We start from the raw sequence: 27,911 nt of genomic DNA, 5'->3' as shown, positions 1-27,911 counted from the left end.
ATTAATGGCTTTTAGTGATCAACTGAATTCCTGGCCAAAAGATTTATGTTTTAATTGGGATAATACAACCTCTTTTACAAAATTGAAAAATAAAAATAAAAACCAGTCATCAGTTTTATCTCATTCTTATAAAGCATCTCAAAAGCAACAAAAAATATTTCAAGGAAACAGTTAGAAAATAACTTTAAAAGAAGTAAAAATGATCTCACCAGAATAGCTCTCATTTGTTAAGAATGAATGTGCAGTCATTTAGAAAAAAAACAGATGAAGATAAAATGAAACCATCCCAAGAGAAGATTTTGAAGTGGTACCTTTGCTTAATGTTCGGTCAAGCATTTGTACTCTAACATGTATCCATCCATCCATCCATCCATCCATCCCTTCTTTTTTTCACTTATTCAATAAATTAGTCTCCTTTTCTGGCAGGCATTGTATTAGAATCTGCTAATATATAGATGAGAGATACATATAATGCCCTTGAGAAGTTCATAGTCTAGTATTTTCAACAACAAGAAACCAATAAAATTCTCAATTACTTACTAAAATTACAATCACAATAAATACTATTTACAGATTATTGGAAGCACCGGAGAAGCCTCTAGTCCAGACCAAGGAGAGGTTTTAAGATGGGCTAAGATTGGAAGGGGGTCACCTCAGAGTCAAGGTTTGATGGATGGAATTTAAAAATGGCAAAATTGGTGTGGGGTGGAGGAGACTGTGAGAACTTCAAGTATGTAAAGATGGGTGAAAACGTATGCAAAATTCACAGAAGTACTAGTTAGTGGAGAAAGTATAAGAAATGAGAGGATGGAACTCTATAGAACTCAGTTCATTATATGTCCCCACTGTCCTTATTTCAAAAGCAACTGATCATTGTCATTTTTAATTTCACCTTTTACTGTCCTTTTAATGTCCCTTCCATACTGTATTAACTTCTCTGTTTTTAATTTTAGGTCCTAGGCACATATTGTGGCAAAAGAACAATTTCACTCAACATCCTATTTTATAATCAACTTTAAATGAAAACCAATTAGTTATTAAGTTGTGTGATTGTATAGTATAGAGATTATAAATTCATTTGAAGTTCAGTGGGTTTTTTTTTTCATGTAAGATACTTATACTTTTTCAATTCTGGAATTCCCATTTAATTTTTAATAGTTCCCATTTTTCTCCTGAGGTTTTCCACCTGTTCAAGCAAAAACTGCTCTAAGTTGGAATAAGTGAGGAGATTACTATATAGAAAAAGAAAGACTTGACCTCTATCTTGGAAAAAGAACAGTATTTAAACAAACAGGAAAGACAGGAGAATGAAATAGAATGAGAAAAGACATCAGAAATGCTTATTTTATGTTTAGGTAAATGACAAAAAAATAGGGTATAGTGGTGGGAGGAGGAAGAATAGAGGAAAAAAGTTTATAAGGAGGGACAGGAACAGAAAGGGAAGATCTTGATATTCACACATATTAGTCTTCATTACTTTAGGGCAGGGATTACTATGCTCATTTTACAGAAGAGGAAACTGAAACTCAGAGAAAGGAAGCAACTAACCAAGCTAGATAATGGAAACATGAAGATACAAATACTGATCTGTACAACTCCAAACTATGCTTTTTATGTTAAACAGATGACCAGGTCAAGAGGGTCAAGGGCCTATACTAAATGTATTACTTCATTCAAAAAATTCTGTTATCTGTCTAGTATCTGTCTAGATATCATTTTAAGCTCTGGATAACAGCAGTCAACAACAAACAAAAAATAAAAATAGCTTCTGCTCACAGTAAAGCCTACATTTGAACCAAAGAAGCCAAACAAATACAATAAGCAAAATGAATGGTATGTTAGATGATGATAGTGATATGGAGAAAAATAAAGTAAAAAGGGGGCTAGAAATTGTCAGGTTGGCTAATTTTGAATAGGGTGACCAGGTAAGACCACACTGAGAAGCTGATGTTTGATTAAAAACCTAACAGAATAAGCCATAAATGTATCTGGAAAAGATCATTCTAGAAAGAAAGAACATAAAGTCCAAGATCCTTGAGGTAGGCATGTGTCTGGTGTTTTCTAGGAATGGCAATGAACCATATGTGGCTGGAACAGCGTGAGTAGGGAACAGAGTAGTGAAAATGCAGTGTGAGAGATAAGGATGGGGTAAGGGTAGGTATGCAGGAAAACCAGGGCTTTAAAAGAGAGAGAGAGAGAGAGATTTTATTTATTCATTTGACAGAGAGAGAGAAAGCAAGAGAGCACAAGCAGGGAAAGTGGCAGGTACAGGCAGAAGGAGAAGCATGCTCCCCATGGAGCAGGGAGCCCAGGACCCTGGGATCATGACCTGAACCAAAGGCAAACCCTTTATCAACTGAGCCACCCAGGCACAAAAAGACATTGTCTTTTTTTGTCAGGGCAAGATCGGAAAGCACAGAAGTGTTCTAAGTGAAAGACTGACATAATTTAACTTACATTTTAAAAGGATCTCTTTGGCAACTCTTTCAAGGAGACAGCATAAGGAGGAAGGGCTTCCATTATGGCCAGAGGACCATGTGAGGCTGCTGCTGCCATGGGACAGAGAGCCAAAGCTATGTTTCTGGCAGGTTCCACCACAAACTCTGGAAAGACCCTTGGGTTTTTGCAACAATTTGGCATCAGCTGAGATACAGGTTTGTATCTGGGGAGAAATTCTGACCCAAATTGAGGGGAACAGGAGTTTCATTCAGTTGGGTCATGAATATATGAACTACTGACTCTCAGGACCTTCTAGAAAAATGAGCTGGGGTCCCACTTTCCGAGTCTTCCTGGAACAAAAGCCCAGGGTGGTAAAGTCATTTATTGTCCTGACCCTGGAATTCCTCACGCATGACCTGGACCAGCTTGCTAAGAAGCTTCAGCAGCTTGTGAAGTTAGTGACAGCCCTGTGTAAATACCCGAGGAGGCTTGTTCATATTTTGCTTGACCATTTCCCTCTTGGCTCTGATGTTGGAATTCTGTGGAAGCTTACCATTATTACTACCTCCTGGGAAATCTGTGAATTTTTATTACCTCTGGAGAACTGTCCTTTCTATAGAGTTTTGAGAATATCAAGTTAAATTATAACAATAACTGAGAAGATTAATCAGTTTAAGAAAGAAAACAGAGAGCTCACTGAAGAAACAACCATTTCAGAGCAGAAGATCAATGAAGCAAAGAAACGTTTTCGAGAAACTAAGAGAGAAAATAAGTTTCTCTCTGATGAAGCTCTTAAACTGAAGTCATAAGATGAATTTTAGGGTTCGGAGCTGAGAGCCTTGAGGTCCAAGAAATGTGAACTGGAAGAAAGTTAAAAGGTCCTGGAAGACAAGTGCAATGCATTGAGGTCTGTGAAAACAACCAATGAAACAGAATTGAAACAACTGAAGAAGAAAGCAGAGATCTTAGTTGGATTCTATGAACAAAGAGAAGTGGTTACAAAAGAGAAGCTGGAAATGACACATTATCAACTGGTGGCTGAGAAGAATAAGTGGTGAGCTTCAGAGAAAATTTGGAAGTAGCTATAGAAGAAATACACAAGCACAAGCAACAAATTGAACAAATACAAGAACACCTGCAGGAAACAGAGCTCACCTTCAGATACCAGATGTATATTCATGAGAAGAATGTTCTAGACAACTGGATCAAGGCTTGGATTTGGGAGAGGGAGGTGGCACAGGAGAACAGGGAGAATACCTACTTGAAATACAGCCTGGACATAATGGAAGGAAAGATGCTGCCTAAGGGATAGATACATGAGGCAGGAACCCATGCAGGAAGATGAGATGCAGAACACTCCACAGAGAGATCCAGAATCTATAGCAGTTCTCTGATTGAACAGCAGCACCATCCTTAAAAAGGACACAGAAATGGCTAAGGTCCATATGGATGCATGGCGGCTTCCTCATTTTCCAGGCCCTTCTTTATCACCATTCATAGACTATAAGCCACATCTACCACCTCCATCCTGCTGGCCTCATGGCCCTCACCAACCACCTCCACCTTCACCATTTGGGCTTTTGTCTGATGATGAAGCTGGTAGGATTCCCATGAGGAACAATGGCACTTTGCCTAATAAAGACCCAGAGATGGGCAAAGTCAGTATGGATATGAGAGGCCTTCCTCATTGTCCAAGGCCACCCTCCATGCCCTACCACATGGAGCCACCTTTATCAAGATTCACTGGATATGGGCTACCTGAACCTTCTCCACATTTGTAGACTTAGGGGTCTAAGCACAACTAGTACCTCCACCACATGAGCTTAGGTCCCATTCAGAAGACTATGGTGCTCAAGGGAACAACAGTGGAACCATGACCAAGGCGGTTCCAGGAAAGGACCAGACCCCTGTGGATACAAGAAGACCTTCTTCTGTACCAAATCCACTGTGAACAACATACCACCTAGGTCCCCCTTCATCACCTACCTGGGGCCCTGGGACACATCTTCCTCTGCCCACCTAGTGGCCTCTGGGTCCTCACCCTTCACCCATACCTATACCACAGGGACAATCAGCTTGAAATTTGAAGACCTCTCTGAGCAGTAAACCACCAGGCTACATTTATATATACTTATTATATTATACCAGTATATATTTAGAAAAGGTACCAGATCTACCTAACAGTCTGGATGTTTTCCCTGTCCATACTGTCATCTGTGCATTGTCTCTCCTGATACCCCCTTAATAAACCTTTCACAGTTCTGGGGATGGGGGGGGGGGTGGAATACACAATAGGGAGGGGTAATGGTGGTAACAGGAATACAAATTTAATAATCCAGGCAAAGAATGGCAGTAGCTTAGACCAGAGTGGCAGTAGTAAGTCTGGTAAGAAATGGTTGGATCCTAGACATATTCTGGAGGAAAAGCTAGTAAGATTTCAAGACCATTTGCTTGTGGAGCATGAGAAAGAGAGGAGCATGGGACTACTCCAAGTTTTTGGAGAACAGAGGTTGGATGGACAGAGTTGCTATTTACTGAAAGGGGAAAAATGAGGGTACAGGAGGTTTGAGAGGGAAATGCAGAAGTTTGGTTTTATCCATGTTAAGTTTTGAGAAGGGTATTAGACATGAATGGAGATGTCAAACAATTAAGTGTAAGAATTTGGAGTTCAGGAGAGCATCTAAGCTTTAGCTATAAACATGGGATATGCTGGTCCATAGTAGGTATTGAAAGCTGTGAGACTGTCCAGCTTGCTGGGCCAGAAGAGTTAGTACAGATAAAGAAGAGAAGTCCAGAGAATGAGCCCTACGGCACTTTAGTGTTAAGTGGTTAAGATATAAGGAAGAACCAGCAAAGGAGACTGAAAGGGGATAGCTAGCCAAAAAGAAAGAAAATCAGGACAGTGTGGTGTCTAGGAAGTCAAGTGAAGAAAGTATGCATGTGAAAGAAGAGAGCATGATCAGCTTGGGCAAATGCTCCTCAAAGATCAAGTATGAAAAGGATTAAGAAATGTCTATTGAAATTAGCAATGTGGAAGTCAGTGGAGAACACAATAAGGCAGTTCTGGGAACTGGTGAAGGAGAAAGCCTGATTAAACTGGTTTTAAGAGAAAATAGAGGAGAGACATGGTAAAAAGAAAAAACATTCTTCCAGGATTTTAGTGTAAAAACGAATGAAGAGGAAGTTCCTGGAATGTGAAGTGCGGTCCAACAGGGATGATGAGAATAAACAAAGGGGAACTCTAGTAGACTAGGAGAATAAAAGAAACAGGGAAGAATCAAACATAGTATGAAAGCATCTGTCCTAGAAGAATGAAAGATGGAAAATGAGTACAGGCATAGATTTGTGTGGGAAGATGATTTATTTATATTTTTACAAGTTTGGTTTGCAATGATAGTGGGATGTTTGAGGAAAGAACTGAAAAGTAGTGAGAAGCTGAAAGTAGAATTAGAGACTTGGAAATAAATAGCATTTAGTTACTACCTGAACTCAAAGAGCAGTTCTCTGTGGAAGAGAATGCCTAAGAAAGAACAGAAAAAATAGAAAAACCAGGGTCTGTGAAAAGAAAGGACATAAGCTAAGGAGAACATAAATGTCGGGGTTGCGCCCCTAAGATGGAGCCAGTCGTGCCCCTAAGATGGCGCCAGCTACATAGCCCAAGCAACACGGACAGCCTGAAAAATATCCGCCCTGGCCACACGTGAACTCGTGCTCCCCACGTGAACACCTCTGTGATTGGCTGTTATGCCACCACTGTCTACGAGCCCCAGATACCTCCTATTCACATGAACACCTCTGTGATTGGCTGTTATGCCTTATATAAGGCAAGGGAACTTCCCCGCAGGGGTAGGAGAAAGATCGACCAGGGAATAGACAAGAGCTTGTGCATCGACCTGTGTGTATGTTGGTGTTGCGTCATCTCTGCAGGTAGGGAGAGCGTGACACATAAACAATTAGGAGAGTGGTTACTTGTTTGATACAAGAAGAATCAAGGAGTAAAGAATCAAATTTGGAAAGTCTGCCCTAATCACCCAAATCTGAGTCCAATATGTTTCCTATGTATTTAATTACTACCTTGTATCTTCCCTGTTATTACACATATTATACTATCACATAATTGCCTATGTCCATGTCTATACCTGACGTTAAACCAGAAGTTTAGTGATAGCAAGGACCCTCTCAATCTTATTGACTTCTACACATATCTCAGGTCCTAGCACAGAACCTATCACATAGCAGATCGATGATATAACCATTGATAATATTTTTAATGTATTGTGCTATAAATATCACACAGATGTTTGATATTAAAATAGAATTATCAGTGAGTTTAGAAGAGGAAGACTTTCCAACTCTGGTGCCATAATTATATCACTTCCCTGCTTAAAAATTTTTTGATTAAAAAAAAAAATCAAACCATTTTCCATGGCCTTCAAGACCCTACCTATCTAATCTGGATTTCAACTTCATTCCATTTTATTCTCTACCTAGTTCACTTATACTCCAGTCTACACCAATGGCTTCTTTTTCCAGTACTTAAACATATTAAGTTCTTTCTCACCTCAGGAAACAGTATTTCCTTTTATTTCAAATTTTCTTTCCTTGGTGTTTATGTGACTGGATCCTTCTCCTCTTTCAGATTACAGTTTATCTCTCCTCCTCTAGCAAACAACCACATATATGTAATATGTGAATATTAAATAAATAATATAATAAATATTAATAAATATTTAATATTAAATATTAAATAAGTAAACAACCACACCTCACTTCCAGTTACTCTCATTGCTAAGCACGAGTCAGAATATCTTAAGTAAATATGATTCCAGGGTTATGAACAATCAAAGTATCTTTTTAAATTAGGTTATAGACAAGAAAAAAATTTGAAGTATACCTTCTCATATGTGATCTATGAATACAGAATTTTTATGCTTTACTACGTCTAGAAAAGATTAGATTCTTCAGGGTTTAAGGTTAAATTCTCAAAATCACAGAATGCCACTTGCTTCAAAGGATAAGATAAAAATTAAAGAACAAGGGGCAACTGGGTGGCTTAGTGGGTTAAAGCCTCTGCCTTCAGCTCAGGTCATGATTCCAGAGTCCTGGGATGGAGCCCCACATCAGGAAGCAGGGAGCCTGCTTCCTCCTCTCTCTCTGCCTGCCTCTCTGCCTACTTATGGGTCCCTGTCAAATAAATAAATAAAATTTTTTTAAAAAATTAGAGAACTCATAAATCAAAGGGCAAAGACAAAAGTCCCTACTGATGATATTATGATCTCTTTCTCTTCTTCTTCCATTCTCCCTTTCTCCACCCTCCTCTATACACACACACATACACACACACACACACAGAGGCACACACACTTCTGTCCTGTATGGGGTGTTGGTTATACAGTCTATCAGAAGGAAAATAATACCAATATAAAGATATTAATAAGTATTATAAATGTGAAACACAATCTCTGAGAATATCATCTGACTGAGGTCTTACTGGAAATTTGCTTAACTGTCATGAAGGATGCTAGTGAGCTGATACAATATTGTAAGATTATGTTGGTGAAATGACCTCATCTTACTTAATTTATGTAACCCAGAACCTTGGAAGTCATAGCTATACAGGGATAAAATGACTTTGGATTAAGTATGATAGATTAAGTGAGAAGAAAGAAACTGGTAATATCAAAATTTTAAAAAGTTGTTGAATGACCAAAAAACCACTTACTGAGCACTTACTATAAGTGAAGAATGATAATGGGCACTTGGGATAGACAATAAAAAATAAAATACTGGTCCTGGGTTTATCATTTCATTCTTATAGAAATTTACTTAAATGAAGAGGGAAGGGAGAAGTAGGTATTGAGGGGCATGTTGTAAGGGAGAAGACAGAATTGTAAGGAACAAGACAGACAGCAACAATGAATGTAGTCTCTAAGTTTGAAGGACTGAAAATGAGAGAAAAGAGGGAACATAATATATTCTTTTAAGTACTATTTTATACCTTATGTGGTATTTTAACAACACTGTCATTTAAAATATAAAAGAATTGTTATATAGAATATAAAATAAAAATCATATGGTCATCTCAATAAATGCAGAAAAAGCACCTGACAAAATATCCTTTCATGATAAAAGCATTCAACAACTTGGGTATAGAAGAAACACAGATCAATGTAATAAAGGCCTATATGACAAGACCACCACTAACATCATACTCAATGGTGAAATGTTGAAAGTTTTTGTTTTAAGATCAGGAATAAGACAAGGATGCCCACCTTCTCCACTCCTATTAAATATAGTAGTGGAAGTCCCAGCCAGAGCAATTAGACAAGAAAAATAAATAAAAAGCATCCAAATCATAAAAGGGAAAAGTAAAATTGTCTGAGGGCATATCATATGATTTTATATAAAGAAAATCCTGAAGACTCCACCAAAAATCTAGAACTAATCAACAAACTTCAGTATACAAAGCCAACATACAGAAATCATTTCTATACGCAAACAACAAAATTTGCATTTCTATATGCAAACAACAAAACATTTGAAAAAGAAATACAGGAAAGAACCCTATTCACAGTAGCATCAAAACAAAACAAAAACAGAAAAAAAAACTTGGGAATAAATTCAGCCAAGGAAGGGAAAGATCTATACACTGAAAACTACAAAACTTTGATGAAAAAATTAAAGAAGACACAAACCAATGGGAAGATATTCTGTGTTCATGGACTAGAAAAAATAATATTGTTTAACATTCCAACAAAGTCATTTATAGATTTAAGGCAATCTCTATCAAAATTCCAATGGCATTTTTCATAGAAATAGAAGAAGCGACCCTTAAAAGGTTAGTTATTTTGCCTTGATGACCAATCTAAATTTGTACTCATAGGAGCAGAAAAAGAAGGTAAAGGTAAATTAGGGTCAAATCATTGTAATCTGAGATCCAAAGATCTGTGAGGGCAAGACAATGGGTATGAACAGTTGTATCTAAGAAATCATCATTTTAAAAATATTCTAGTACAGTGTGCATAAATTACTGAATATAAGAATCATCAAAGGAGTTTATTAATAATAATCTACTTCCAGGGACACCTGGATGGCTCAGTCAACTAAACATCTAACTTTGATTTCAGCTCAGGTCACGATCTCAGGGTCATGAGATTGAGCCCTGTGTTGGGCTATGTTCAGCACAGAGTCCACTTGAGATCTACCTCTTTCTCCACCCCTCCCCTTGCTCTTTTTATAAATAAATAAAATCTTTAAAAAATATTAATAATAATCCACTTCCAGACATTCTGATTCAGTAGGTTGAGGTGAGAAAGACTAGAGAAACATTCCTATTCAGATGACAAATGTAAAGATCATGGTAATATTTATCTAAGTAGTAACATTTGGATTCAAATACAAGTCTGTTTGAGTTCAAAACTCTTGTTCTCTACAATACAATGCAGAAATGCTCCAAGTTACAAATACATGTTATTTAATAAATTAGTATAATTCTTTAATGCAGGGTTTCAGTAAGTTAGCAACAGTAATAGTAACTATGACAATAAAGATACTTTCAATGTTTAGGAAACTGGCACCACGCTAAGTAAGAGTAGGATTAAGGCCTAAAAGGGAATACTCTACAAGCCTTCAAGAATAGATTTATTTCAGCTACACAGAAAGGATGATTACAGGAAAAGGTATGTCAGTGTTGTCTCATTTATTCTGGGGGCAAGTGATGTCCACTTTACAGATGTTGTTTCCGTAGTGTAGGGGTTATCACGTTCGCCTAACACTTTACAGATGTAATTATCACTGGGTTTATTATCTTTGTATATTCCAGAGTTTTTCATTTTCTGTCAAGTTCATCTTCTTGAATAACTCATTCTTTCTCCAAATTAAGACTTTGTTTTCCATTGTTAGTTATTTGATAGCACAGGCAGTTATCAAATAAATAGAACTGTTGTGAAACTGTAAGCAATCAAAACATTTGAGCTTTAAAAAAGCACAAATGCTCGGGATGTCTGGGTGACTCAGCTGGTTAAGCTCCCAACTCTCGGTTTCAGCTCAAGTCATGATCTCATGAGTTGCGGGATCAAGCCCTGCATGGGGCTGATTGCTCAGTAGGGAGTCTGTGTGAAAGATCCTCTTTCACAGTAAATAAATATATCTTTAAAAAAGAATTAAAATAATAGATTTTTAAAAATAAAATAGGGGCGCCTGGGTGGCTCAGTGGGTTAAGCCTCTGCCTTCGGCTCAGGTCATGGTCTCAGGGTCCTGGAATAGAGCCCCGCATCAGGCTCTCTGCTCAGCGCAGGGCCTGCTTCCTCCTCTCTCTCTGCCTGCCTCTCTGCCTACTTGTGATCTCTGTCTGTCAAATAAATAAAATCTTTAAAAAATAATAAAATAAAATAAAAATTAAAAAAATAAAAATAAAATAATAAGCATAGATGATTCAAATAAAAATTCTGGCAAAGGGAAATGAAAATAGCATGAGACAATTTTAAAAATCTAGGCCTAAGATTAAAGCAGGCCACATATTATATCTCTTCCTTCTACTTTTATTGACTTTGATTACATAATGGAGAATCTTAATTCTTCAGCTCTTTGAGGTTGAATGAATTCCAATATTCAGTAATCATATCTCAAATGGTCTCATGATAAATTGTTAGAACTGTGAGCACTTTCAGTAATTTTTTTCTGGGTCGCTAGTCTACTATTTCATTAGAATTACTTTGCTGTTCAAGGTGAAAAACATTTCCCTGAACACAGAGATAAGTGATTATCAGCACTGACATGTCTCTTTAAGCTCAGACTCTAGATTGATTTCTTTGGGCATTAGCAAGTAAAATGGAATTCTCCTACATTGGCAAGCTGTCCAAGGCCTTTACTCCAAAAAAGAATCAAGAATTCTCAAATGTGTACCTTGAAACAGAATTACAAATTAGGAGCATTATATGATAAATGAACAAGGTAACTGTAACATGTTGCTAAAAGTTGTTAAAGTTAACATCATCATTATCCAGAAAGTGAGGTTAAAAGAAAGTCAAGTTACTATTAAACTTTTAAGAAAACATTACAGTTAGCTCCTGAGTATAAAGTATAGATTCTCAAGGAAATCATAATAGCTAGGTTCTATAAGGAAGATTAAATTCAAGTTGGAGATTAGAAAGAGATCAGAAAGAATGAAAGTATCAAAATAAAAACTGACATGTTGTAGCTACAAAATAGATAAAATGATAACTTCAAAAACTTCATAAACTTCAAATATATACAGTTTACAACTCTCTAGAAAGGGAGTTTTTTTGCCTTGGGATAGGGAGTATTTTTGACTTGGGATACTTTAGCAGAGTGCTTGTAATGCTGAGAGGTATTTTGGTGTCAAACACATTTAAGCATGTGCATAAATAATACCAAGCATTAGTTAGGCATGTCATGATCAGCAAAAATCACTAATAAATAGGGAAAAAACAATGTTTGTTTATGTCCATTTTCTTTATGACTAACAGGAAAAAAAATTGCTTCAAAAATAGTCCATCTCAACTTACACAGAAAGAATAACAGAGACTACCCTACGACCCAGCAATTGCGCTACTGGGTATTTACCCTAAAGATACAAATGTAGTGATCCAAAGGGGCAGGTGCACCCGAATGTTTATAGCATCAATGTCCACAATAGTCAAACTATGGAAAGAACCTAGATGTCCATCAACAGATGAATGGATAAAGAAGATGTGATATATACATACAATGGAATACCATGCAGCCATCAAAAGAAATGAAATCTTTCCATTTGCAACAATGTGGATGGAACTAGAAGTTATTACGCTTAGCGAAATAAGTCAATGAGAGAAAGACAACTATCATATGATCTCCCTGATATGAGGAAGCTGAGAGGCAACATGGTGAGTATGTGAGGTAGGAAAAGAATAAATGAAACAAGATGGGACTGGGAGGGAGACAAACCGTAAGAGACTCTTAATCTCACAAAACAAACTGAGGGTTGCCAGAGGAAGGGAGGTAGGGAGAGGGTGGTTGGGTTATGGACATTAGAGAGGGTATGTGCTATGGTGAGTGTTGTGAAGTGTGTAAACCTTCACAGACTTGTGCCCCTGGGGCTAATTAATACATTATATGTTAATAAAAAATTTTAAAAATGAAACAAAACAAAAAAAACTAAGACTTCAGAACTTCAAAAAAAAGAATAACAGAGACTAATTTTTAAAATGCTTATCACAGAATACTGAAGAATTTAAAAATTAAAATATAAATGAGATGTTTCTGTATTTTTACTACAGATTTCCATTATATATGTTATCAGGAACCAAACATGGTATTTATAATGTAAGATTTCTTTATTGTCAATGAAAGAGACATTACTATATAAGAAGGATATGGCTTGGTATAAGATGTTGGTGTTTTTATGTTATGAGGAAGTTTATAATATAGTTTGACCAGGTATTTCATGTCATCCTCAAAATAAATGGTGAGCCATTCATTATTTGAAACATCAACCAACAAAGCAAGTTCTTCTGAAATTAGATAAGATCTTAGAGCTTTATCCACAGGTCTGTACCCACATTCAGTTATTAAACAAACTTTCTCATGTCCATGGCCTAGCATATCAATTCAACAAATGTTTATTAAGCATGAGAGTGAAGAACTATGCTAAATTCTTCACACATACAAAGATAAGTATTTCCCCTATCACAAAGAGAGTTATAAGCAAAGCCAAAACAGAGTCATACATAAGTGATACAAAGCAGACTTTAAAATTTCTTTACATATTTATAAATAAAATGTAATTATATCCAATCTAAATTGTTGGCTTTTAATAGAAGGATCAAAAAAGGTATTGTAATATTTTTAATTAGAGGTTTTGTGAATTAAATGGTTTTTGATTTGTAGACAGAGAAAAGAATTATTTATGAAAAAAACACCATGAACATGGGCAGAGATAAGGAAAGACAGCCATGAGAGTAACCCATTTTACCAAAAATCCTATTTATCTAAGACATTATTGGGAGAAAGCTGAAAATATGTAATGAGGCTGGAAGGTGGAGCCTTGAGTGTCAAAGTTAAAAGTCTATATTTAATTTTTACAGTGAAGACCAAATCTAGCTGTGAAAAGAATGACATGATCATAACTGCACTTTAGGCATACTGTTTTAGCAGTATTAATAAGAAAAAACTGGAGCAAATGACAAGGAGACACTAGAAACACGTGTACAGAATAAAACAAAACTCCTAAAATAACTCAGTAAGAGGTAATGAGAGTCTGCACGTGCAAAATGGCAAAAATAATGAAAAGGTAAGGTAAGTCAATGTGGAAGACTTTAATGACAGAATGACTGTCACAAATAACCATTAATGACATGACTATTATGACTATCCAGTAAGTTAGGATCATGACCTTGGAAGACATCAGACCTAAATATGGATCCCAGTTTTACCTTTTGGTAGCTGTATAAACCCGGACAAGTTATTTTACTCTTGATTTCCACATTGAGGATTAATAAAACCTACCTCATGGCATTATTGTGATGAATAAAAAAGATAACAATTTTAACATGCTTACCACAATGTCTGGCACATAGTTAGTACACTATAAATGCTAGCTTCTAGTATTAGAATTATTTGCAGAGATCAGAGCTTGGCAAGTATTTATTGATTTTTTAGCAGCCACTTCTCACCATTGATTCCCACTATAGTTGTGGTCATTTATAAACCCCAGAACTTTTTGAAGCACCTCTTCCCCAATTAAATCTCTCCAATCTTATAATTAAACCACTGAGTTTTTATGTTTATTGAGGTAATTTTCCATATAAGTTCAATTATTTGCCATGTTTGCTATTCCTCCTTCACATTTGCAGACCTGATTATGGTGGATGACTGGGCTTTTTTTCATGGCCAATAGGGACTAAGACCAACTCAAGAAGAAAACACTTAGCACTCCATGAAAGAAATTCCTTTCGGGTTGATATTGAGTGGTTATTTGGAAGTCTGGATAAAATTGGACAAAAATCTATGAAACATAAAAATCAAAATGGTATGTTTTCAGCAGCACAAGAGAACAGCTCTTTTTCTGTCAGTAACAGAAGGCCATATTAAACTTTTTTTTTTTTTTTAAACTGGAATAAACTTAGGCTTCGAAACTTCCAGTACTTCCAAAGATCACCCTGCTAGTAAGTGGTAGAACAGTAAAATCCTGTCCTTGGACTCTTTAATTCATCTCTAAATAATTAAACATGTTTTTCTATACAAATGGTTTATTTACAATATTGGTTTATATGTACTCCTCTATGCAGTGTTTGTCTTTTCCTTTGCCTTATCATTCAATACACTTTCACTGACAGACTACATGCAGGGTACTGTGCTAGGCAGGATGTGATTACAGAGATCAATCAAATAGAGATCAAACCATTAAGAAGTCTGTAAGAAATATAAAAATGTGTGCACCTACAAGACAAAGCAGAACAAAAAATATTTCATAAGGCATCACAAAAGGAAAAAGCAATTGTGCTGCAAGTTCAGAACAATGACCCCTATATTCTAGAAGCTAAGGATATCTCAAAGATCTTCCTAGATTCACTTCAGGTACAAGTTCTTCCTGGGATGAGATGAAGAACCAAAAAAATAAATAAATAAAAATAAAATTCTGGATTTTTCTTTGTAGGTACATATGGTACATAAATATGCTATTAGCTTCTACATATTAACAAAGGTCAGCAGAGTCTATGTATTCCCTAAATATCCTGGAAAATCTGTTAGGACAATCCAAGCTTGGACTTAGTACATACCAGCCTTGAGTCACCATTGCCAAAAAATTAATTCAACTATATAAGACATGAGTTATTTAAGTTAGAAATATTCTGAATACTATTATATTCCCAATAAGGTAATAGTTACCACAGCTTAAGATTCAGTTCCACTATTAAAAAAACTCATTATGTGCTAAAGAATCAGTTATAATCCTATAACAACCATCAATTTTATGTTTCAGAAAATTCATTTCCTGAAGTGCTGTGAATCAGATAGGAATTGGATGAGAGAGCTGCCAAAGTCTCTCACAATTCTGAAATTGGTACATTCCTAATATGAAGCTCTAGAAATTATATTTTTGCTTTATAAACACCATTTGTATTCTAGGCAACCTAATCTGTTTCTACTGACCTTTAAGACTTGATGAATTCTGGCACCAAATTAAATGTATTTTCCTATGGAGACCCCCAACACACTCCCCCAACAGTGTTTTCAAGCAGGTTACAGAAGCTTGGTACAAAAACTTAGGTGTTGAATTTTAAAGTCTTGATATACTACAGTAAAAACTCTCATACTTCAGAAGGTCTACATGTAATTAAAGATTTTACACTGGAAAAGAAAGTAAAATAACAGATAAGAGGTACACTGGTTGATTTAAAATTGCACAAAACCTGACAACACAACCCCTTTCAAACAATAAATCTTATATGCTATTTTTAATCCTAAGGTTTCCCTTAGGATTAAAAACATAATGCATTTCATACCTGAAGCTTCCTATTTATTTCTTAGAGATATAAGCTAATGAGGCAATAATGTTTTTTTCTGTTTCAAATCTCAAAAAAAGCTTTCCTGAAACCTAGATTCTGAAGTCTACTCTAATGATCTTTATGTTATAATCAAATTTCTCTATGGTATATGTATTCACATTTCAGAGTTTTGCACATTGTTTATACACAAGGAGGAAGAAACTGAATATATGACCTGGGAAAATAAATGAAGAGAATAGCACATTTTTTCAGATTTTTATATTCTTTCAAAATTCTAAATTTCATGGGTTGCTAAAGAATGTAGAGATATTTATATTTCTTCAAAATTTACATTCTAGATTATATAAGGTCCTAATTCAACTTAGAAAATAGCTCCATATGCATTTATAAAAACACTTAAAACAGACTAACTTCTGAATTAAAATTTATGCAAGGGAAAATGTAATTTTAACTGGAGCTAGCCTTCACATTAAATGTAAAACCTCCAATCGAATACATTCAACCATAATAAGAATTTAATTTTTTATTCACTTATATTAGTAAAATTGTTCAAACTACTACCTGAGGCTAATATTTTAGTAAAACCAGAAACCTCTAATTCAAAAGTAAAAGTTCTTACATAAGATAGTTCATTTTGTATTTTAAATTACTGAACTAGAGTGCCCTCTATTGGAAGAAAAAAGGCAGTGAAAGCTAAACGGAACTAAGAATAGTTAAAATACTCCCAAAATTCATGGCACATCATTAATAAGGAAGACTCATTTATTAATAATATAAATGCTACAAAATATATTTTCTATATATTTTTATTTCTTCTAAATTACTTTTGAAACTACCTGTCATATTATGATGAACATGTTGGATATTTCATATCACCTAAAATTAAATTTTAACTGAACCCAAATGCCTGTCCTTCAGCCAATAATGTGAATAAGCAAAATTATTATTCCATATTTAATATTTCAATGTAATATAGAAATAATTTTAATTTAGGACTATATGGCGAATTTTCTTTGGTGATAAACTGAAAATGTCTCTAATTCAAGAGGTTTTTTAGACACTCTAACTTCAATTCATTCAAAAGAATGAGGCTCAGGACCACCCAAAACAATTCTGATTTAGTTGCTCTAGTTGGTCATAATGTAGAACCTGAAGGTATCAGTATTTTTTGAAGCCTGTCCAAATATGTCTAACGTATTTCCGTTGCTGAGAATCATTAAATCTCTTTCAGAACATTTGACTATAGTTACCATTTTTAGCCTCCCCAAACGTCACCTTCAAGACAGAACTCCTCTACTCAAGAGTTTATTCTACTCACCATCAATATTAAACTCCTGACTAGCTTCCCAATTCTCATTATCTTCCCTTAACAAAATAACTAAGTGGTAATGGATATGGTACCAGCCCCAGACAGCCAGTGTACAGATCCTGGCTCTGACAATTACCATTTAAACGTGGGAAAATCATAAAACTTTTCTGTGCCTCCATTTTGACATCTGTAAAATCGGAGGAATAATACCATCTATCTTTGGGTTATTGTGAAGATTCAATCAGTTAATAGAAACAAAGTGCTCTGTAAGTGTTAGGTATTCTCGTTACTTACCTAAATTTGTTTTCCACTACTTTCCAAAATCCCCCTCATGATAAACAATTATTCTCAAATTACATGCTATGTCTCACCTCTGTGCTTTTGCACATACTGTTTCTGCAAGCTGGAATCCTCTCCCATTTACTCACTCACTCATTCATTCATTCATTCTAAAACCAACACAAGACACATCTCCTTCTCCCCCCAGGGCCCAGTTTAGTCTCTCCCTACCTCCATGAAGCCTTCAATGAATACCAATAAGTCTTCACTAGTCTCTCTCTTTTTAAGAAATTCCTTTGGCCACTGGATAATTTATTATGAGAAATGTAGCTGGGAATTCAAGACACTGGCTCTGAGTTTGAATCCTAGATCTGCCACTTGTCAGCTGAGTCATTTCCCAAGTCTATAAACCCACTCGGGATTTTTGTGAAGATTAAGTGGCTTAAATCATATAAAGCATTAGAATAGCAAGCAACTAATAAGTTTCAGCTCTTATATATCCGTTTTTTCATATTTTAGTCTTATTTGCACACTGTTTCTAAAGCCTCCTTCTAATAAGAATTTTGAACTCCTTCAAGTCAGGAACCATGTTTCATTACTGCTGTTATAAATCCTGTAACTTACAATGTGGTAACAAACATCTATAAGTACTTGATTAAAGTTTTGCATACTTTGAGAGTACAATTCATAACAAAACTCTGAAGGAACACTTTTGATAAACAGAAATATTCAACAAAAGCAAAAGAACCCAAATCAAACACAGGCTATAGAGAAGGGTCAAAGTAACCAGATTACTTTTTAAATATTCAATAACAAGTTTCTACTAGATTAATCTTCTGAAAGGGCACTTCCAATAATATCTTTTTATCTGCTCAAAATCCTTTAGATTTTTCTCATTTTCTAAAAAATAAAACTAAAACTCTTATTCTGACATTCAAAATCATCCACGGCCTAACCTCAACCTATCCTTCTAATTTTATTTCCCATATTTCCACTTTATAAACTCTATTATTCTAGAAAAACTGAACTACTTCCCCTTACTCACATGTACCCTCTGCTTTTCTGCCTCATGTGGCCTTTATTATTTAATATGACAATATTTTCAAGAAATACAATGTAAGGTTTGTCACAGGAACAAAGACTGATAACTGAAAGGATAAGCATGGATTTTAAGAAATTCACTTCAATTTATGAGTATTAATTTTTCTTGATACTATCATAATACAGACTTTGACTTATAAAAAAACATTTGGCCACCATTCCCCCTAATTATATCACCCTCATAATATCAAATACCCCTGCTATCGCTATCTGAAATCTATAAGCTTGAGTAAGCATATAGTCTCTAAGTAAAGTGTGCAGCCCCAAGCTGCATAAGATACCCACTGAATAAAAGGAAAAAAGATAAAGAGTTTCTATTTACACTTACTCTTTATGCTTCTTATTTGAATGTCTCTTGTAGTATATACCTAATTTACATCATACATTCTTAGAACAGAAGATACATGTAATTTATAAACACATGCACTTGTGTTTGCTTAAAATCTGTTTACTATGCTACACACAACAACAACAACAAAAAGTTTAGAAACCAATGGTCTAGAAAATTAAGGCTTTCAGAAAATCTGTGGGCTTAGAAGTAGAGGGCCAGAAGCCGTCAGTTTTGAGAAATCTTTAGGGATAGACCTAAAAACCTGAACACAACGTATTATTTATTTAGAATAAATATGTTTTAATTTGTAACAAATCGTCAAGGAAATTCTGAAATGTAATTGGCTTGTAATTTGGAGATGACATAAAACTGTTTAAGATATTTAAACAGGAAATTCTGTCCTGATGTTAAAGTCATTACATAAATATTTCATTAATATAAAAATTTCATTTGGTTAAAACTTGTATGTATTTATATATGTGTGTGCGTGTATAATTAATCATAATTATTCACAAAGAGCTTTTATTGGAGCCAATAATATGATGCTTTAAAAAAGATACCACAGAGGGGAAAACAACAACAACAACAAAAAAAAAACAAGAACAAAGACATCCTAGGGAGTAAGACTAGCCATGGAGCTAGACTAGCCATGAGCTTAACTAGCAAGCACTATCCTAGGAAACAAGTTACACATTAAAGAACTAAATGAAACATTTTCATAACAGTCACTATACTTGGCAATTTTTTTAGTTTTCATAAATAATATGACATATCTAACACAATCCACTCTTATTAGCTTTTGAAGAAAGCATAATGTTTCTATAACAACTTCTAAAATTGAGTGAAAATTTCATGTTATAATACTGCATTTCCTTTAATACCAGTATAAATCCTACCTCTATGTAACACAAAAGAGATATACAAATCCTAATTTTAGATTGACTGATTCTCTACAGTTTGGTTTTTTGTTTTTGTTTTTGTTTTTGTTTTTTTGCTATTGTGTTAATATAAAAGTCTAAATGAGCAAGAATCTCTAACTCGTGATTTAGAGTCTGAGTTTGGAAGCTGCATAAGGGGATTTGCATAAGAGTAAAAAATATGGAGGTCAAATTTTCTACAATGTCTCTCCCCTATTACAAATACAAACTGACTAGGGAACAAACACACATAGCCCAGCTCCATCTTTCTTCAAGATGAGACAGACTCAGTTCATAGAGAAAATGGGAAACAAAGACAAAAAGAAGATTTTTTTTTTCTTTCTTTGGAAACCAAGATCATCATGCCCAGTAAAACTAATCAAAGAAATTATTATTTCTTAGGCATGTCAACGGTAGCAAGATCATCACAAACTATAAGTGATTTATCAAAGCATTCCTTCCCCTACACATGCAGTTAGAGTAAAATACCAATGAACATCCAAAAAGGAGCAACAGGGAATCTGACATTTGACACTGGAAGAATCTGAAGATAGGATAATGCACAAATCCCATGCCTCTCAGATACACATTGAATTGGCAAAGACAGAAGCACTGTCTTCCTTGCCCCCTTACTTACTACACTCTGGCTTCCATTTTTCCCAAGTTCTTCCTCTGAAATCTTGCTCAAATTATCTAAGTAGTGGTCTGATATTGTGTGGCACAAATCTTCAAAAGAATAATCCTTTTCTTGACAGAGTTTTATTTCATCCAAGAGTTTTGATAATTCTCCAGTCACAGTTTCACCTGTAAAAAGACAGTAATTTTTTTCAAAGCTTCAAGAAAGGCTTTTGCTAAAACTTCCTATTAACTAATAAAAATATGACTACTATGGTGATAGAACTCATATTCTGTCAAACAAGATTTAGTAACTCAGAAAATATTCTTAGTAGTAAACTATAGTAAGTGTAAAAATATTAAAAGACAGGGATAAATCCCAATTTTGCCTATTATTGCTCTTATTCAAAATAGAAGTTAAGTATTAAAGGTTTATATATGTATAGTACATAAAAGCATCTGGAATTACAATTCCTAAGTCTTCATCCATTGTAACATTTAAACTTCAACAATCTTTCACTGGCATTCTATATAGTTCATGGACAGAATTCACTCAACAACTCACTAACAAATTTTAAATGATACTAGAAGCCTAGGTTCAATTTAAAAAAATGATAGAACATATTTAGATAAATAATTATATAAGTAATAAATTAGAATTGTGCTATGTGACATAAAGGAAAAACACAGAAGGAATGGACAAATAATATGCATCATCTATCAAAATATGAATATTTTTAGGCTGCATGCAAATATGCATTTTTTTAAAAATCATTTTCAGAAAGATACCTTATACCTGTAATTTCTTCTGGGGAAAAACTAAAACTCCAGTAGTTATAACCCAAATATCAATATTTTTATTCTGCATTAAAAATATATTTTAGAAAGGGGCACCTGGATGTCTCAGTCATCTGACTCTTGATCTCAGCTCATGTCATGATCCCGGGGTCCTGGGATGGAGTCCTGTGATGAGCAGCAAGCCCCCGTGTTGGGCTCTGCACTCTATACAGATTCTTTCTCTCCCTCTGCCCCATCCCTCACTCACACATGCTCTCACACTCTCAAATAATTAATTAATTTTAGGAAAAATATCTACTGTGAAATATCCACTCCATGTAAACTTCATGACAGCAGGGATTGCTAATTTTGCTCACTACTGTGTCAGGTCCAAGAGTAGGGTCTGACATATAGAAGAGTTCCATAAATGCTGACTGAACGGCACCTGACTGAATGGCACCTGGGTTAGTTGGTTAAGTGGCTGAATCTTGGTTTTGGCTGAGATCATGGCTGATAGCGTTGTGAGACCGAGCCTTATGACAACTGTCAAACCCCCATCATGGGTTCTTTGCTGATGCAGCCTACTTAAAAGTTTCTCTCCCTGCCCCTACCATCTTCCTCTCCTTTAAAAAAGAAAAAAAAAATTAAGAAAATTTAAAAAATCTTTAAAATGCTGGCTGAATAAATGGGTAAAATATAGAGTCTAAGATGCAACTTGTTAGACCTGAAACTTTTACAGGTATTAGCCTTTTTGTACATATAGGACAGATTTATACATAAACATCTAGTATTATTTCAAGTGCTTTATAATTAGCTACTCACTCTTAGTCTTTTGGGAAGGAGACTCAATAGGAGATGAAATATGTATTTCTTGTGTTTTATCTTCTTGTACATGCTCTTCAACGGCGGCTGATCTTCCCACACCTTCCAAATATTCTGTGTATACAAGTTTTTGAAATTACATAGTCAAATTCATTTACCTTAAAATCAATAGCTTTATGTTTTATTTCTGATGATCAGTTTTTCATTTATTTCCTCATATCCTAAATATATCTTAAGCTTTTAAAAGAACTTCAAAAACCAAACTGAATGAACTTCAAGATGAACAATTAATTTAAATATTTTAAATTAAAACACAAAAGATACTTAGGAAGAGATTCACAAATCCTTTTTGTGAAAACCAAACTGGTCACATTGTCCTTAAAAATAAATTCACCTGTTAAAAACATAGTAACATCCTTTGTTTCCTAAATATATTCTACCTGAAGATTTAAAACCCTCTGAAAGATGCTTTGAATAGACTTGATACCTAAACAGGGATATCAAATTCAGATAGCCACAACAACCAGTCAGGTAACATAAATGAATGAAATTCATGTCATAACAGTGTTTACGCTTGTAATATAAGCATAATTGCATATTAAACTTTATTTCTGCAGAGAAATAATGTTTATTCTCATTCTTGAAGTAATGTTCCACACTCAGCCTGTCTCTCATTTTTCCAATTTTGATGAAGACATAACAAGAGCAATAGCAGTTAAAACTTATATATATGGCTTACTATGCACCCAGCAGTGTTCTAAGTATTTAAAATAAGTTAACTCACTTGACCTTCACAAAACTATGACACAGGCACCATTACAATCTCAGTTTTAGAGATGAAAACTCAAGGAGAAGAATTGTAAGTTGACCACATTCATACAGCTAATAAGTGGTACAGCCAGATAGATAGATATAGTACAAGAAAACATCTCACATTTCTCTTAAACTTAAGGAAAACGGCATCTGAAATCAGGAATAAATGTCAACGAACACTCAGCCTCAATATCATAGAGAAAACAGAAAGCATGTGGAGCATGATTAACCAGACAATAGGTGCCCCATGTACAGTTCAACAGTAAAGTAAAATGAAAGCCTTTTTTCTAAAAAAAAAAAAAAAAAAATTAAAACCAAAACTCTGATGTTTTATCTGAAATCCTAGATTTTCAAATGTAGAAAGCTGATTTAATTTTTATGGAAATACAGTACAGATTTAAAACATGTAATCTAAACAAAATATATCTGCTATCTGCCAAAAGCATTCAGATTACGGTGGCTAATTTTTAGTCTCCATCTAAAGTATTAAATCAATTGATCTCCCCCATAGGGACCTTTTACTTATATGTCTTTATTCAGAAAAAATCTTTTTCTTAACATCTAGTTAGAAAGTCTGGGCTTTCATGCCAACCAACTGTGTCTTCATATCAACCAGTTTCTACATAAGGGCAATTCTACTAAGCAAAGAAAGCAACCTATGGAAGTCTATCCTTAAAAATTCTGACCCAGGGCACCTGGGTGGCTCAGTGGGTTAAGCCACTGCCTTCGGCTCAGGTCATGATCTCAGGGTCCTGGGATCGAGTCCCACATCGGGCTCTCTGCTCAGCAGGGAGCCTGCTTCCCTCTCTCTCTCTCTGCCTGCCTCTCCATCTACTTGTGATTTCTCTCTGTCAAATAAATAAATAAAATCTTTAAAAAAAAAAAATTCTGAACCAGTACAGTCATTATGTAAAGTGAATTCTTCCTCCAGGACACAAGTAGTAATTTTATCTACTTCTAAACTGGTTTTAGTGAGATAACCTTTTCATAAAACTTAAAATGCACCACTGATTTATGACCCAGGAATGAAAAGAATATAGATAACATGTTCACATTCTAAAATCTGCCAACAATTTTAAAAATTCAAAGATATCCCATATAGCCTATCACAAGTTGACATACCTAAAATGAACCTTGGTGAAATAAAAGAACACAGATATTTAACTCCTATATAACAACAATTTCATCTCAGGTAAAACAATACAGTAAATGTCTGCAATTATGTCATGTCCTCTTTTTAATGGATGACATTTATTTTGCTTTTCCCAAAAGAAATATTATTCACAAGCCTCTGTTTTTTTAAAGTTCAGTTAGAAACAAAAGTTCAATATAAAATATAAAGTGCCTATAGGGAGAAGACAAAAATATTGTATGCCACTTTTTTTTTCTTTTTTAGTTTTCATTCAACTTGATATTTTTTTAAGATTGTATTTATTTATTTGACAGAGAAAGAAACAGGGAGAGAGGGAACACAAGCAGGGGGAGTGGGAGAGGGATAAGCAGGCTTCCTGCACAGGGAACCCAATGTGGAGCTCAATCCCAGAACCCTGGGATCATGACCTGAGGTGAAGGGAGAGGCTTAATGACTGAGCCAAGCAGGCGCCTCTCAACTTGATTTTTAATTTGAATACAAAGAGCCACTCTTGTACCCTCTGATTTATCTTTATATGCACTTAATTGCATTAACTTATTTAACAAGAAAATTATAGGGGACTAAACTTCCATTCCTTGAAACTTTCAAAAATAAAGAGAGAACAGAGCATGAATGACTTCTGTAGCTCATCTATTCTTTTTACAAACCCTCTTTGGCTTTTGTTGACTCCCCTTATCTATGCATCAATTGACCAATTTGGTTTTAATTCGCTTATTTCCTGCAGGACAAAACTGTTCTTCAGCTTCTCAACTAATATCCAAGGAAATCATACCACCGTCCTTCCCTATTACACTCGCCACCCATCTGCAATAATCAGGGGCTAATCACTGCTGACCAGTGTAGAAGCTACCTGGAAAGGAGAATGTCTGGATTTTTAAGGGAACATACTACATGCCAGGTCTAATCATGAAGCAAAAGGTGAAGTATTTAAATCTAAACTTTCATTAAATTTTTTAGATCAAACAGGGAAGTATATAATCCTGCAAATAAAAAATTAGGTTTGGTTCCCAAACCTTCAGTAGACCTAATGCCTGTATCTAATTACACATGTACTTAAGTGACCTTTACCAAAAACAAAAGCTTGCAAAAATGAATTATCTTGTACTGCTGGTTTAAGGAAAAAGTAATCTGTATTATCTAAGTACAATTTGTTGTTGTTGTTGTTGTTGTTGTTGTTGTTGTTGTTAACCCAGCATTTATGTACCAGGTCTACCACCTAAAATAGGATATATGAGTTTGAGCAAGTCAGCCTCTCAGAACTTCAGTTTCCCTCATGTACAAAAAGGAGAATAATGATATCAGATTTACCTCCCTCACAAAGTTATAGAAATCAGATAAAATAATGGAAAATCCCTGAAAACTCTTAAAGCATTATTCAAATATAAGATCATCATTACTTTATAGCCTTATTACTTTTAAGTTCATAACTACATATTTACTATATAGATTTAAAAGATCTTTTAATATCTAATGAATAGTCATTTTCTGTTGAAAACAGAAACTAAACATTAATAATTATTATTTTTTAGTTTAAGTCTACCAGAAAAAACTGTAAATAATAAGTTCACTCAAAAGCAAACATTAACTGAAAACTCAAGAAAGAACAACTTTAAGATAAAGTCATCCATCATTCACTATTGTGTACCTTGTAGGAGTGTTGCAATCTGGAGAGATTTCTGAGACGGATGTTCTTTCAGAATGTCTAAGACAGTTCGACCTAAGCTATCCCTTATGTTGGCATCAATTCCTAAAAGAAAAGGAAAAACCCACTAAATGCACACCACTGAAGTGTCATCAGAAGATAGTGGCAATATGTAACACTCTAATATCAAACATAAATAGACCAAGCACCGAAATGATTTTTTTAAAAAATTAAATCTTAAACACAAACACATACATACACGCACACATGCACACACACACAATTTTATTAAGAAAGAAGGTGGGGGCATACTGCTACCAAAGATTAGGAACATTCTTGATAATGGATTAAGGTTTCAAGGGCACTGACCCAATCATTAAGATTGCTTTTTATAATTAAGGCTACTTTGGATTATAGCTAGTTAAATGATGTGCTATCAAGCTGAAAAATTTTATTGATTTAGAATGTCAATTCCTAATGTATAATAATGGTTCTGTGATATATATATTTTGTAAAATATGGTAAAATTTTTTAAATAATAATGTATCACTCTTAAAACACTGGAGTACTCACAAAATTTGAAAAAGGATGATTATTTCGTGTGGAGGCCAAGAAAACAAGGCTGTACCCACCTCGAGTCTAGCCCTGACATAAGTATAGCCATCTTGACAAAGCAAAAGCTGGCACCTTGCACCCCCTCACCACCCGCTCCCCTCCCCTCGGTAGTATGTGTGAACAAATAGTTAACTTGCAAAGATCACAATCCTGCAAGACAGGAGTCTCCCTTGGTTTACAAATGTCCCAGTGCTAAATCTCACTAACAAGGACACTTGATAGGAGGAATGTGACATTCCACCAGGAAACTCCCAACTGTCTTCATGTTAGTGCCTCATTAGAGGAAAAAATGACCTTGGCTTGATAATAACCAGGCCTTGACAGTCTTCTTTACCCTGATAGCCCTTCTGAACACCCGCTTTGTTCTCACCCACCCCTGAGTCCACCCCTACTCTGCCTTTAAAAGCTCTGACTGTAATCTGTTCAGGGTCCAAGTCCCTACTCTGCTATGTCGGGTATACTTGGGCCCAAGCTTAAGCTTGCTGAATTAACCCTCATGTGATTACATCAGTTGGCTCCTTGGTGGTCTCTCAGACGTGAAAACTCAGGCATAACATTTTGTACTGTTCAAATACTATTTGTCCAGCTACAAAGTCAAATATCTCTTATTCACTTATGCAAGATTATGTTTAATGTAAACCATACTCAATCATCTACCTGGTGATCATACTTCTTGACGTTTGTAAACTAAAACATCATTGGAATTATTTTAATTCTAAAAATATTTATTGTACTAAAGAACTTATTTCAATGTAGCAAATAGCTTTCACTACCCCAAAAAGGTTTATAAACTTTCCAGACATCTACCTGCAAACAAAGCCATTTTCAGATTCTGGCCCCAAATGTTAGTTCACTGTAACAAGATAATTAAGTATTTGCTTAAATTTGTACAGAAATGTGTTATCAGCACATATGTGATTTGTTGCCTATAAGGCTAATTATATCACTGTTACATGTCAAAATTACATGTAAATGAAATTTTAACTTTGTATAACTATAATCAAAATGCCATAGTCTGCCAATAGTTTTCTTTTTTTTTACTGTGGAAAATAAATATAACTATAGTCCATAACATAAAAGATTCACATCAATTGTTTCCAAGTATGAATTTATACCTATGATTTTTGATCCTAAAAAAAATCCAATCTCAGTTTCAATTTTATTTTATTTCATTAAGAATATACATATGAAGGCAAGCCTACTATGTTGTTCCTTCAAACCATTCCCTCTTAAAGATTCCCTTTAAATCACTGCTGCTTAGAAACAAGAGCCTCTCAGTTGATGAAATAACAAGGTGAATTTACCTTAAGGATACAGAACTCTAATTTCTGTTTACTATAGTTCCCAATATAATAAACCAGGGCAATGTTATGTTCTTTCATAAACCAAACAATTTTCATAACTTCATAAGGATCAGTTCCTCCCTCTTGTACAAGGCAGAGAATTCCTTTTCCTCCTTATAGATTCTCTAATATATTTCAATGTGATTTAAATATATATAATTATAATTTGTAAGAGCTTTTTACTGACACATCTATGGAGTAAAGAAAGGGGCATATTTATATCAATTTTATCTAAACACTGAGGTTC

The 27,911-nt window shown here is 34.8% G+C and overlaps 1 protein-coding gene across 15 annotated transcripts in view; it reads right to left on the bottom strand.

The window, feature by feature from the left end:
* ANKS1B (ankyrin repeat and sterile alpha motif domain containing 1B) overlaps positions 1 to 27,911 on the bottom strand; it is a 1,113,310-nt gene that overhangs the window by 921,576 nt on the left and 163,823 nt on the right. For all 15 annotated transcript variants that reach the window (XM_082739199.1, XM_082739197.1, XM_082739179.1 and 12 more), the window contains exons 6-8: positions 25,710 to 25,811; positions 22,099 to 22,212; positions 20,522 to 20,688 (exon numbers count right to left, since the gene is read on the bottom strand). In XM_082739199.1, coding sequence (XP_082595325.1) covers positions 20,522 to 20,688; positions 22,099 to 22,212; positions 25,710 to 25,811 — 383 coding nt within the window. The remainder of the gene's footprint in view (positions 1 to 20,521; positions 20,689 to 22,098; positions 22,213 to 25,709; positions 25,812 to 27,911) is intronic.

This window comes from Mustela nivalis (assembly GCF_964662115.1).
Source record: "Mustela nivalis genome assembly, chromosome: 7".
Classification (NCBI taxonomy): Eukaryota; Metazoa; Chordata; class Mammalia; order Carnivora; family Mustelidae; genus Mustela; species Mustela nivalis.
This window is presented reverse-complemented; position numbering and strand designations above follow the sequence as displayed.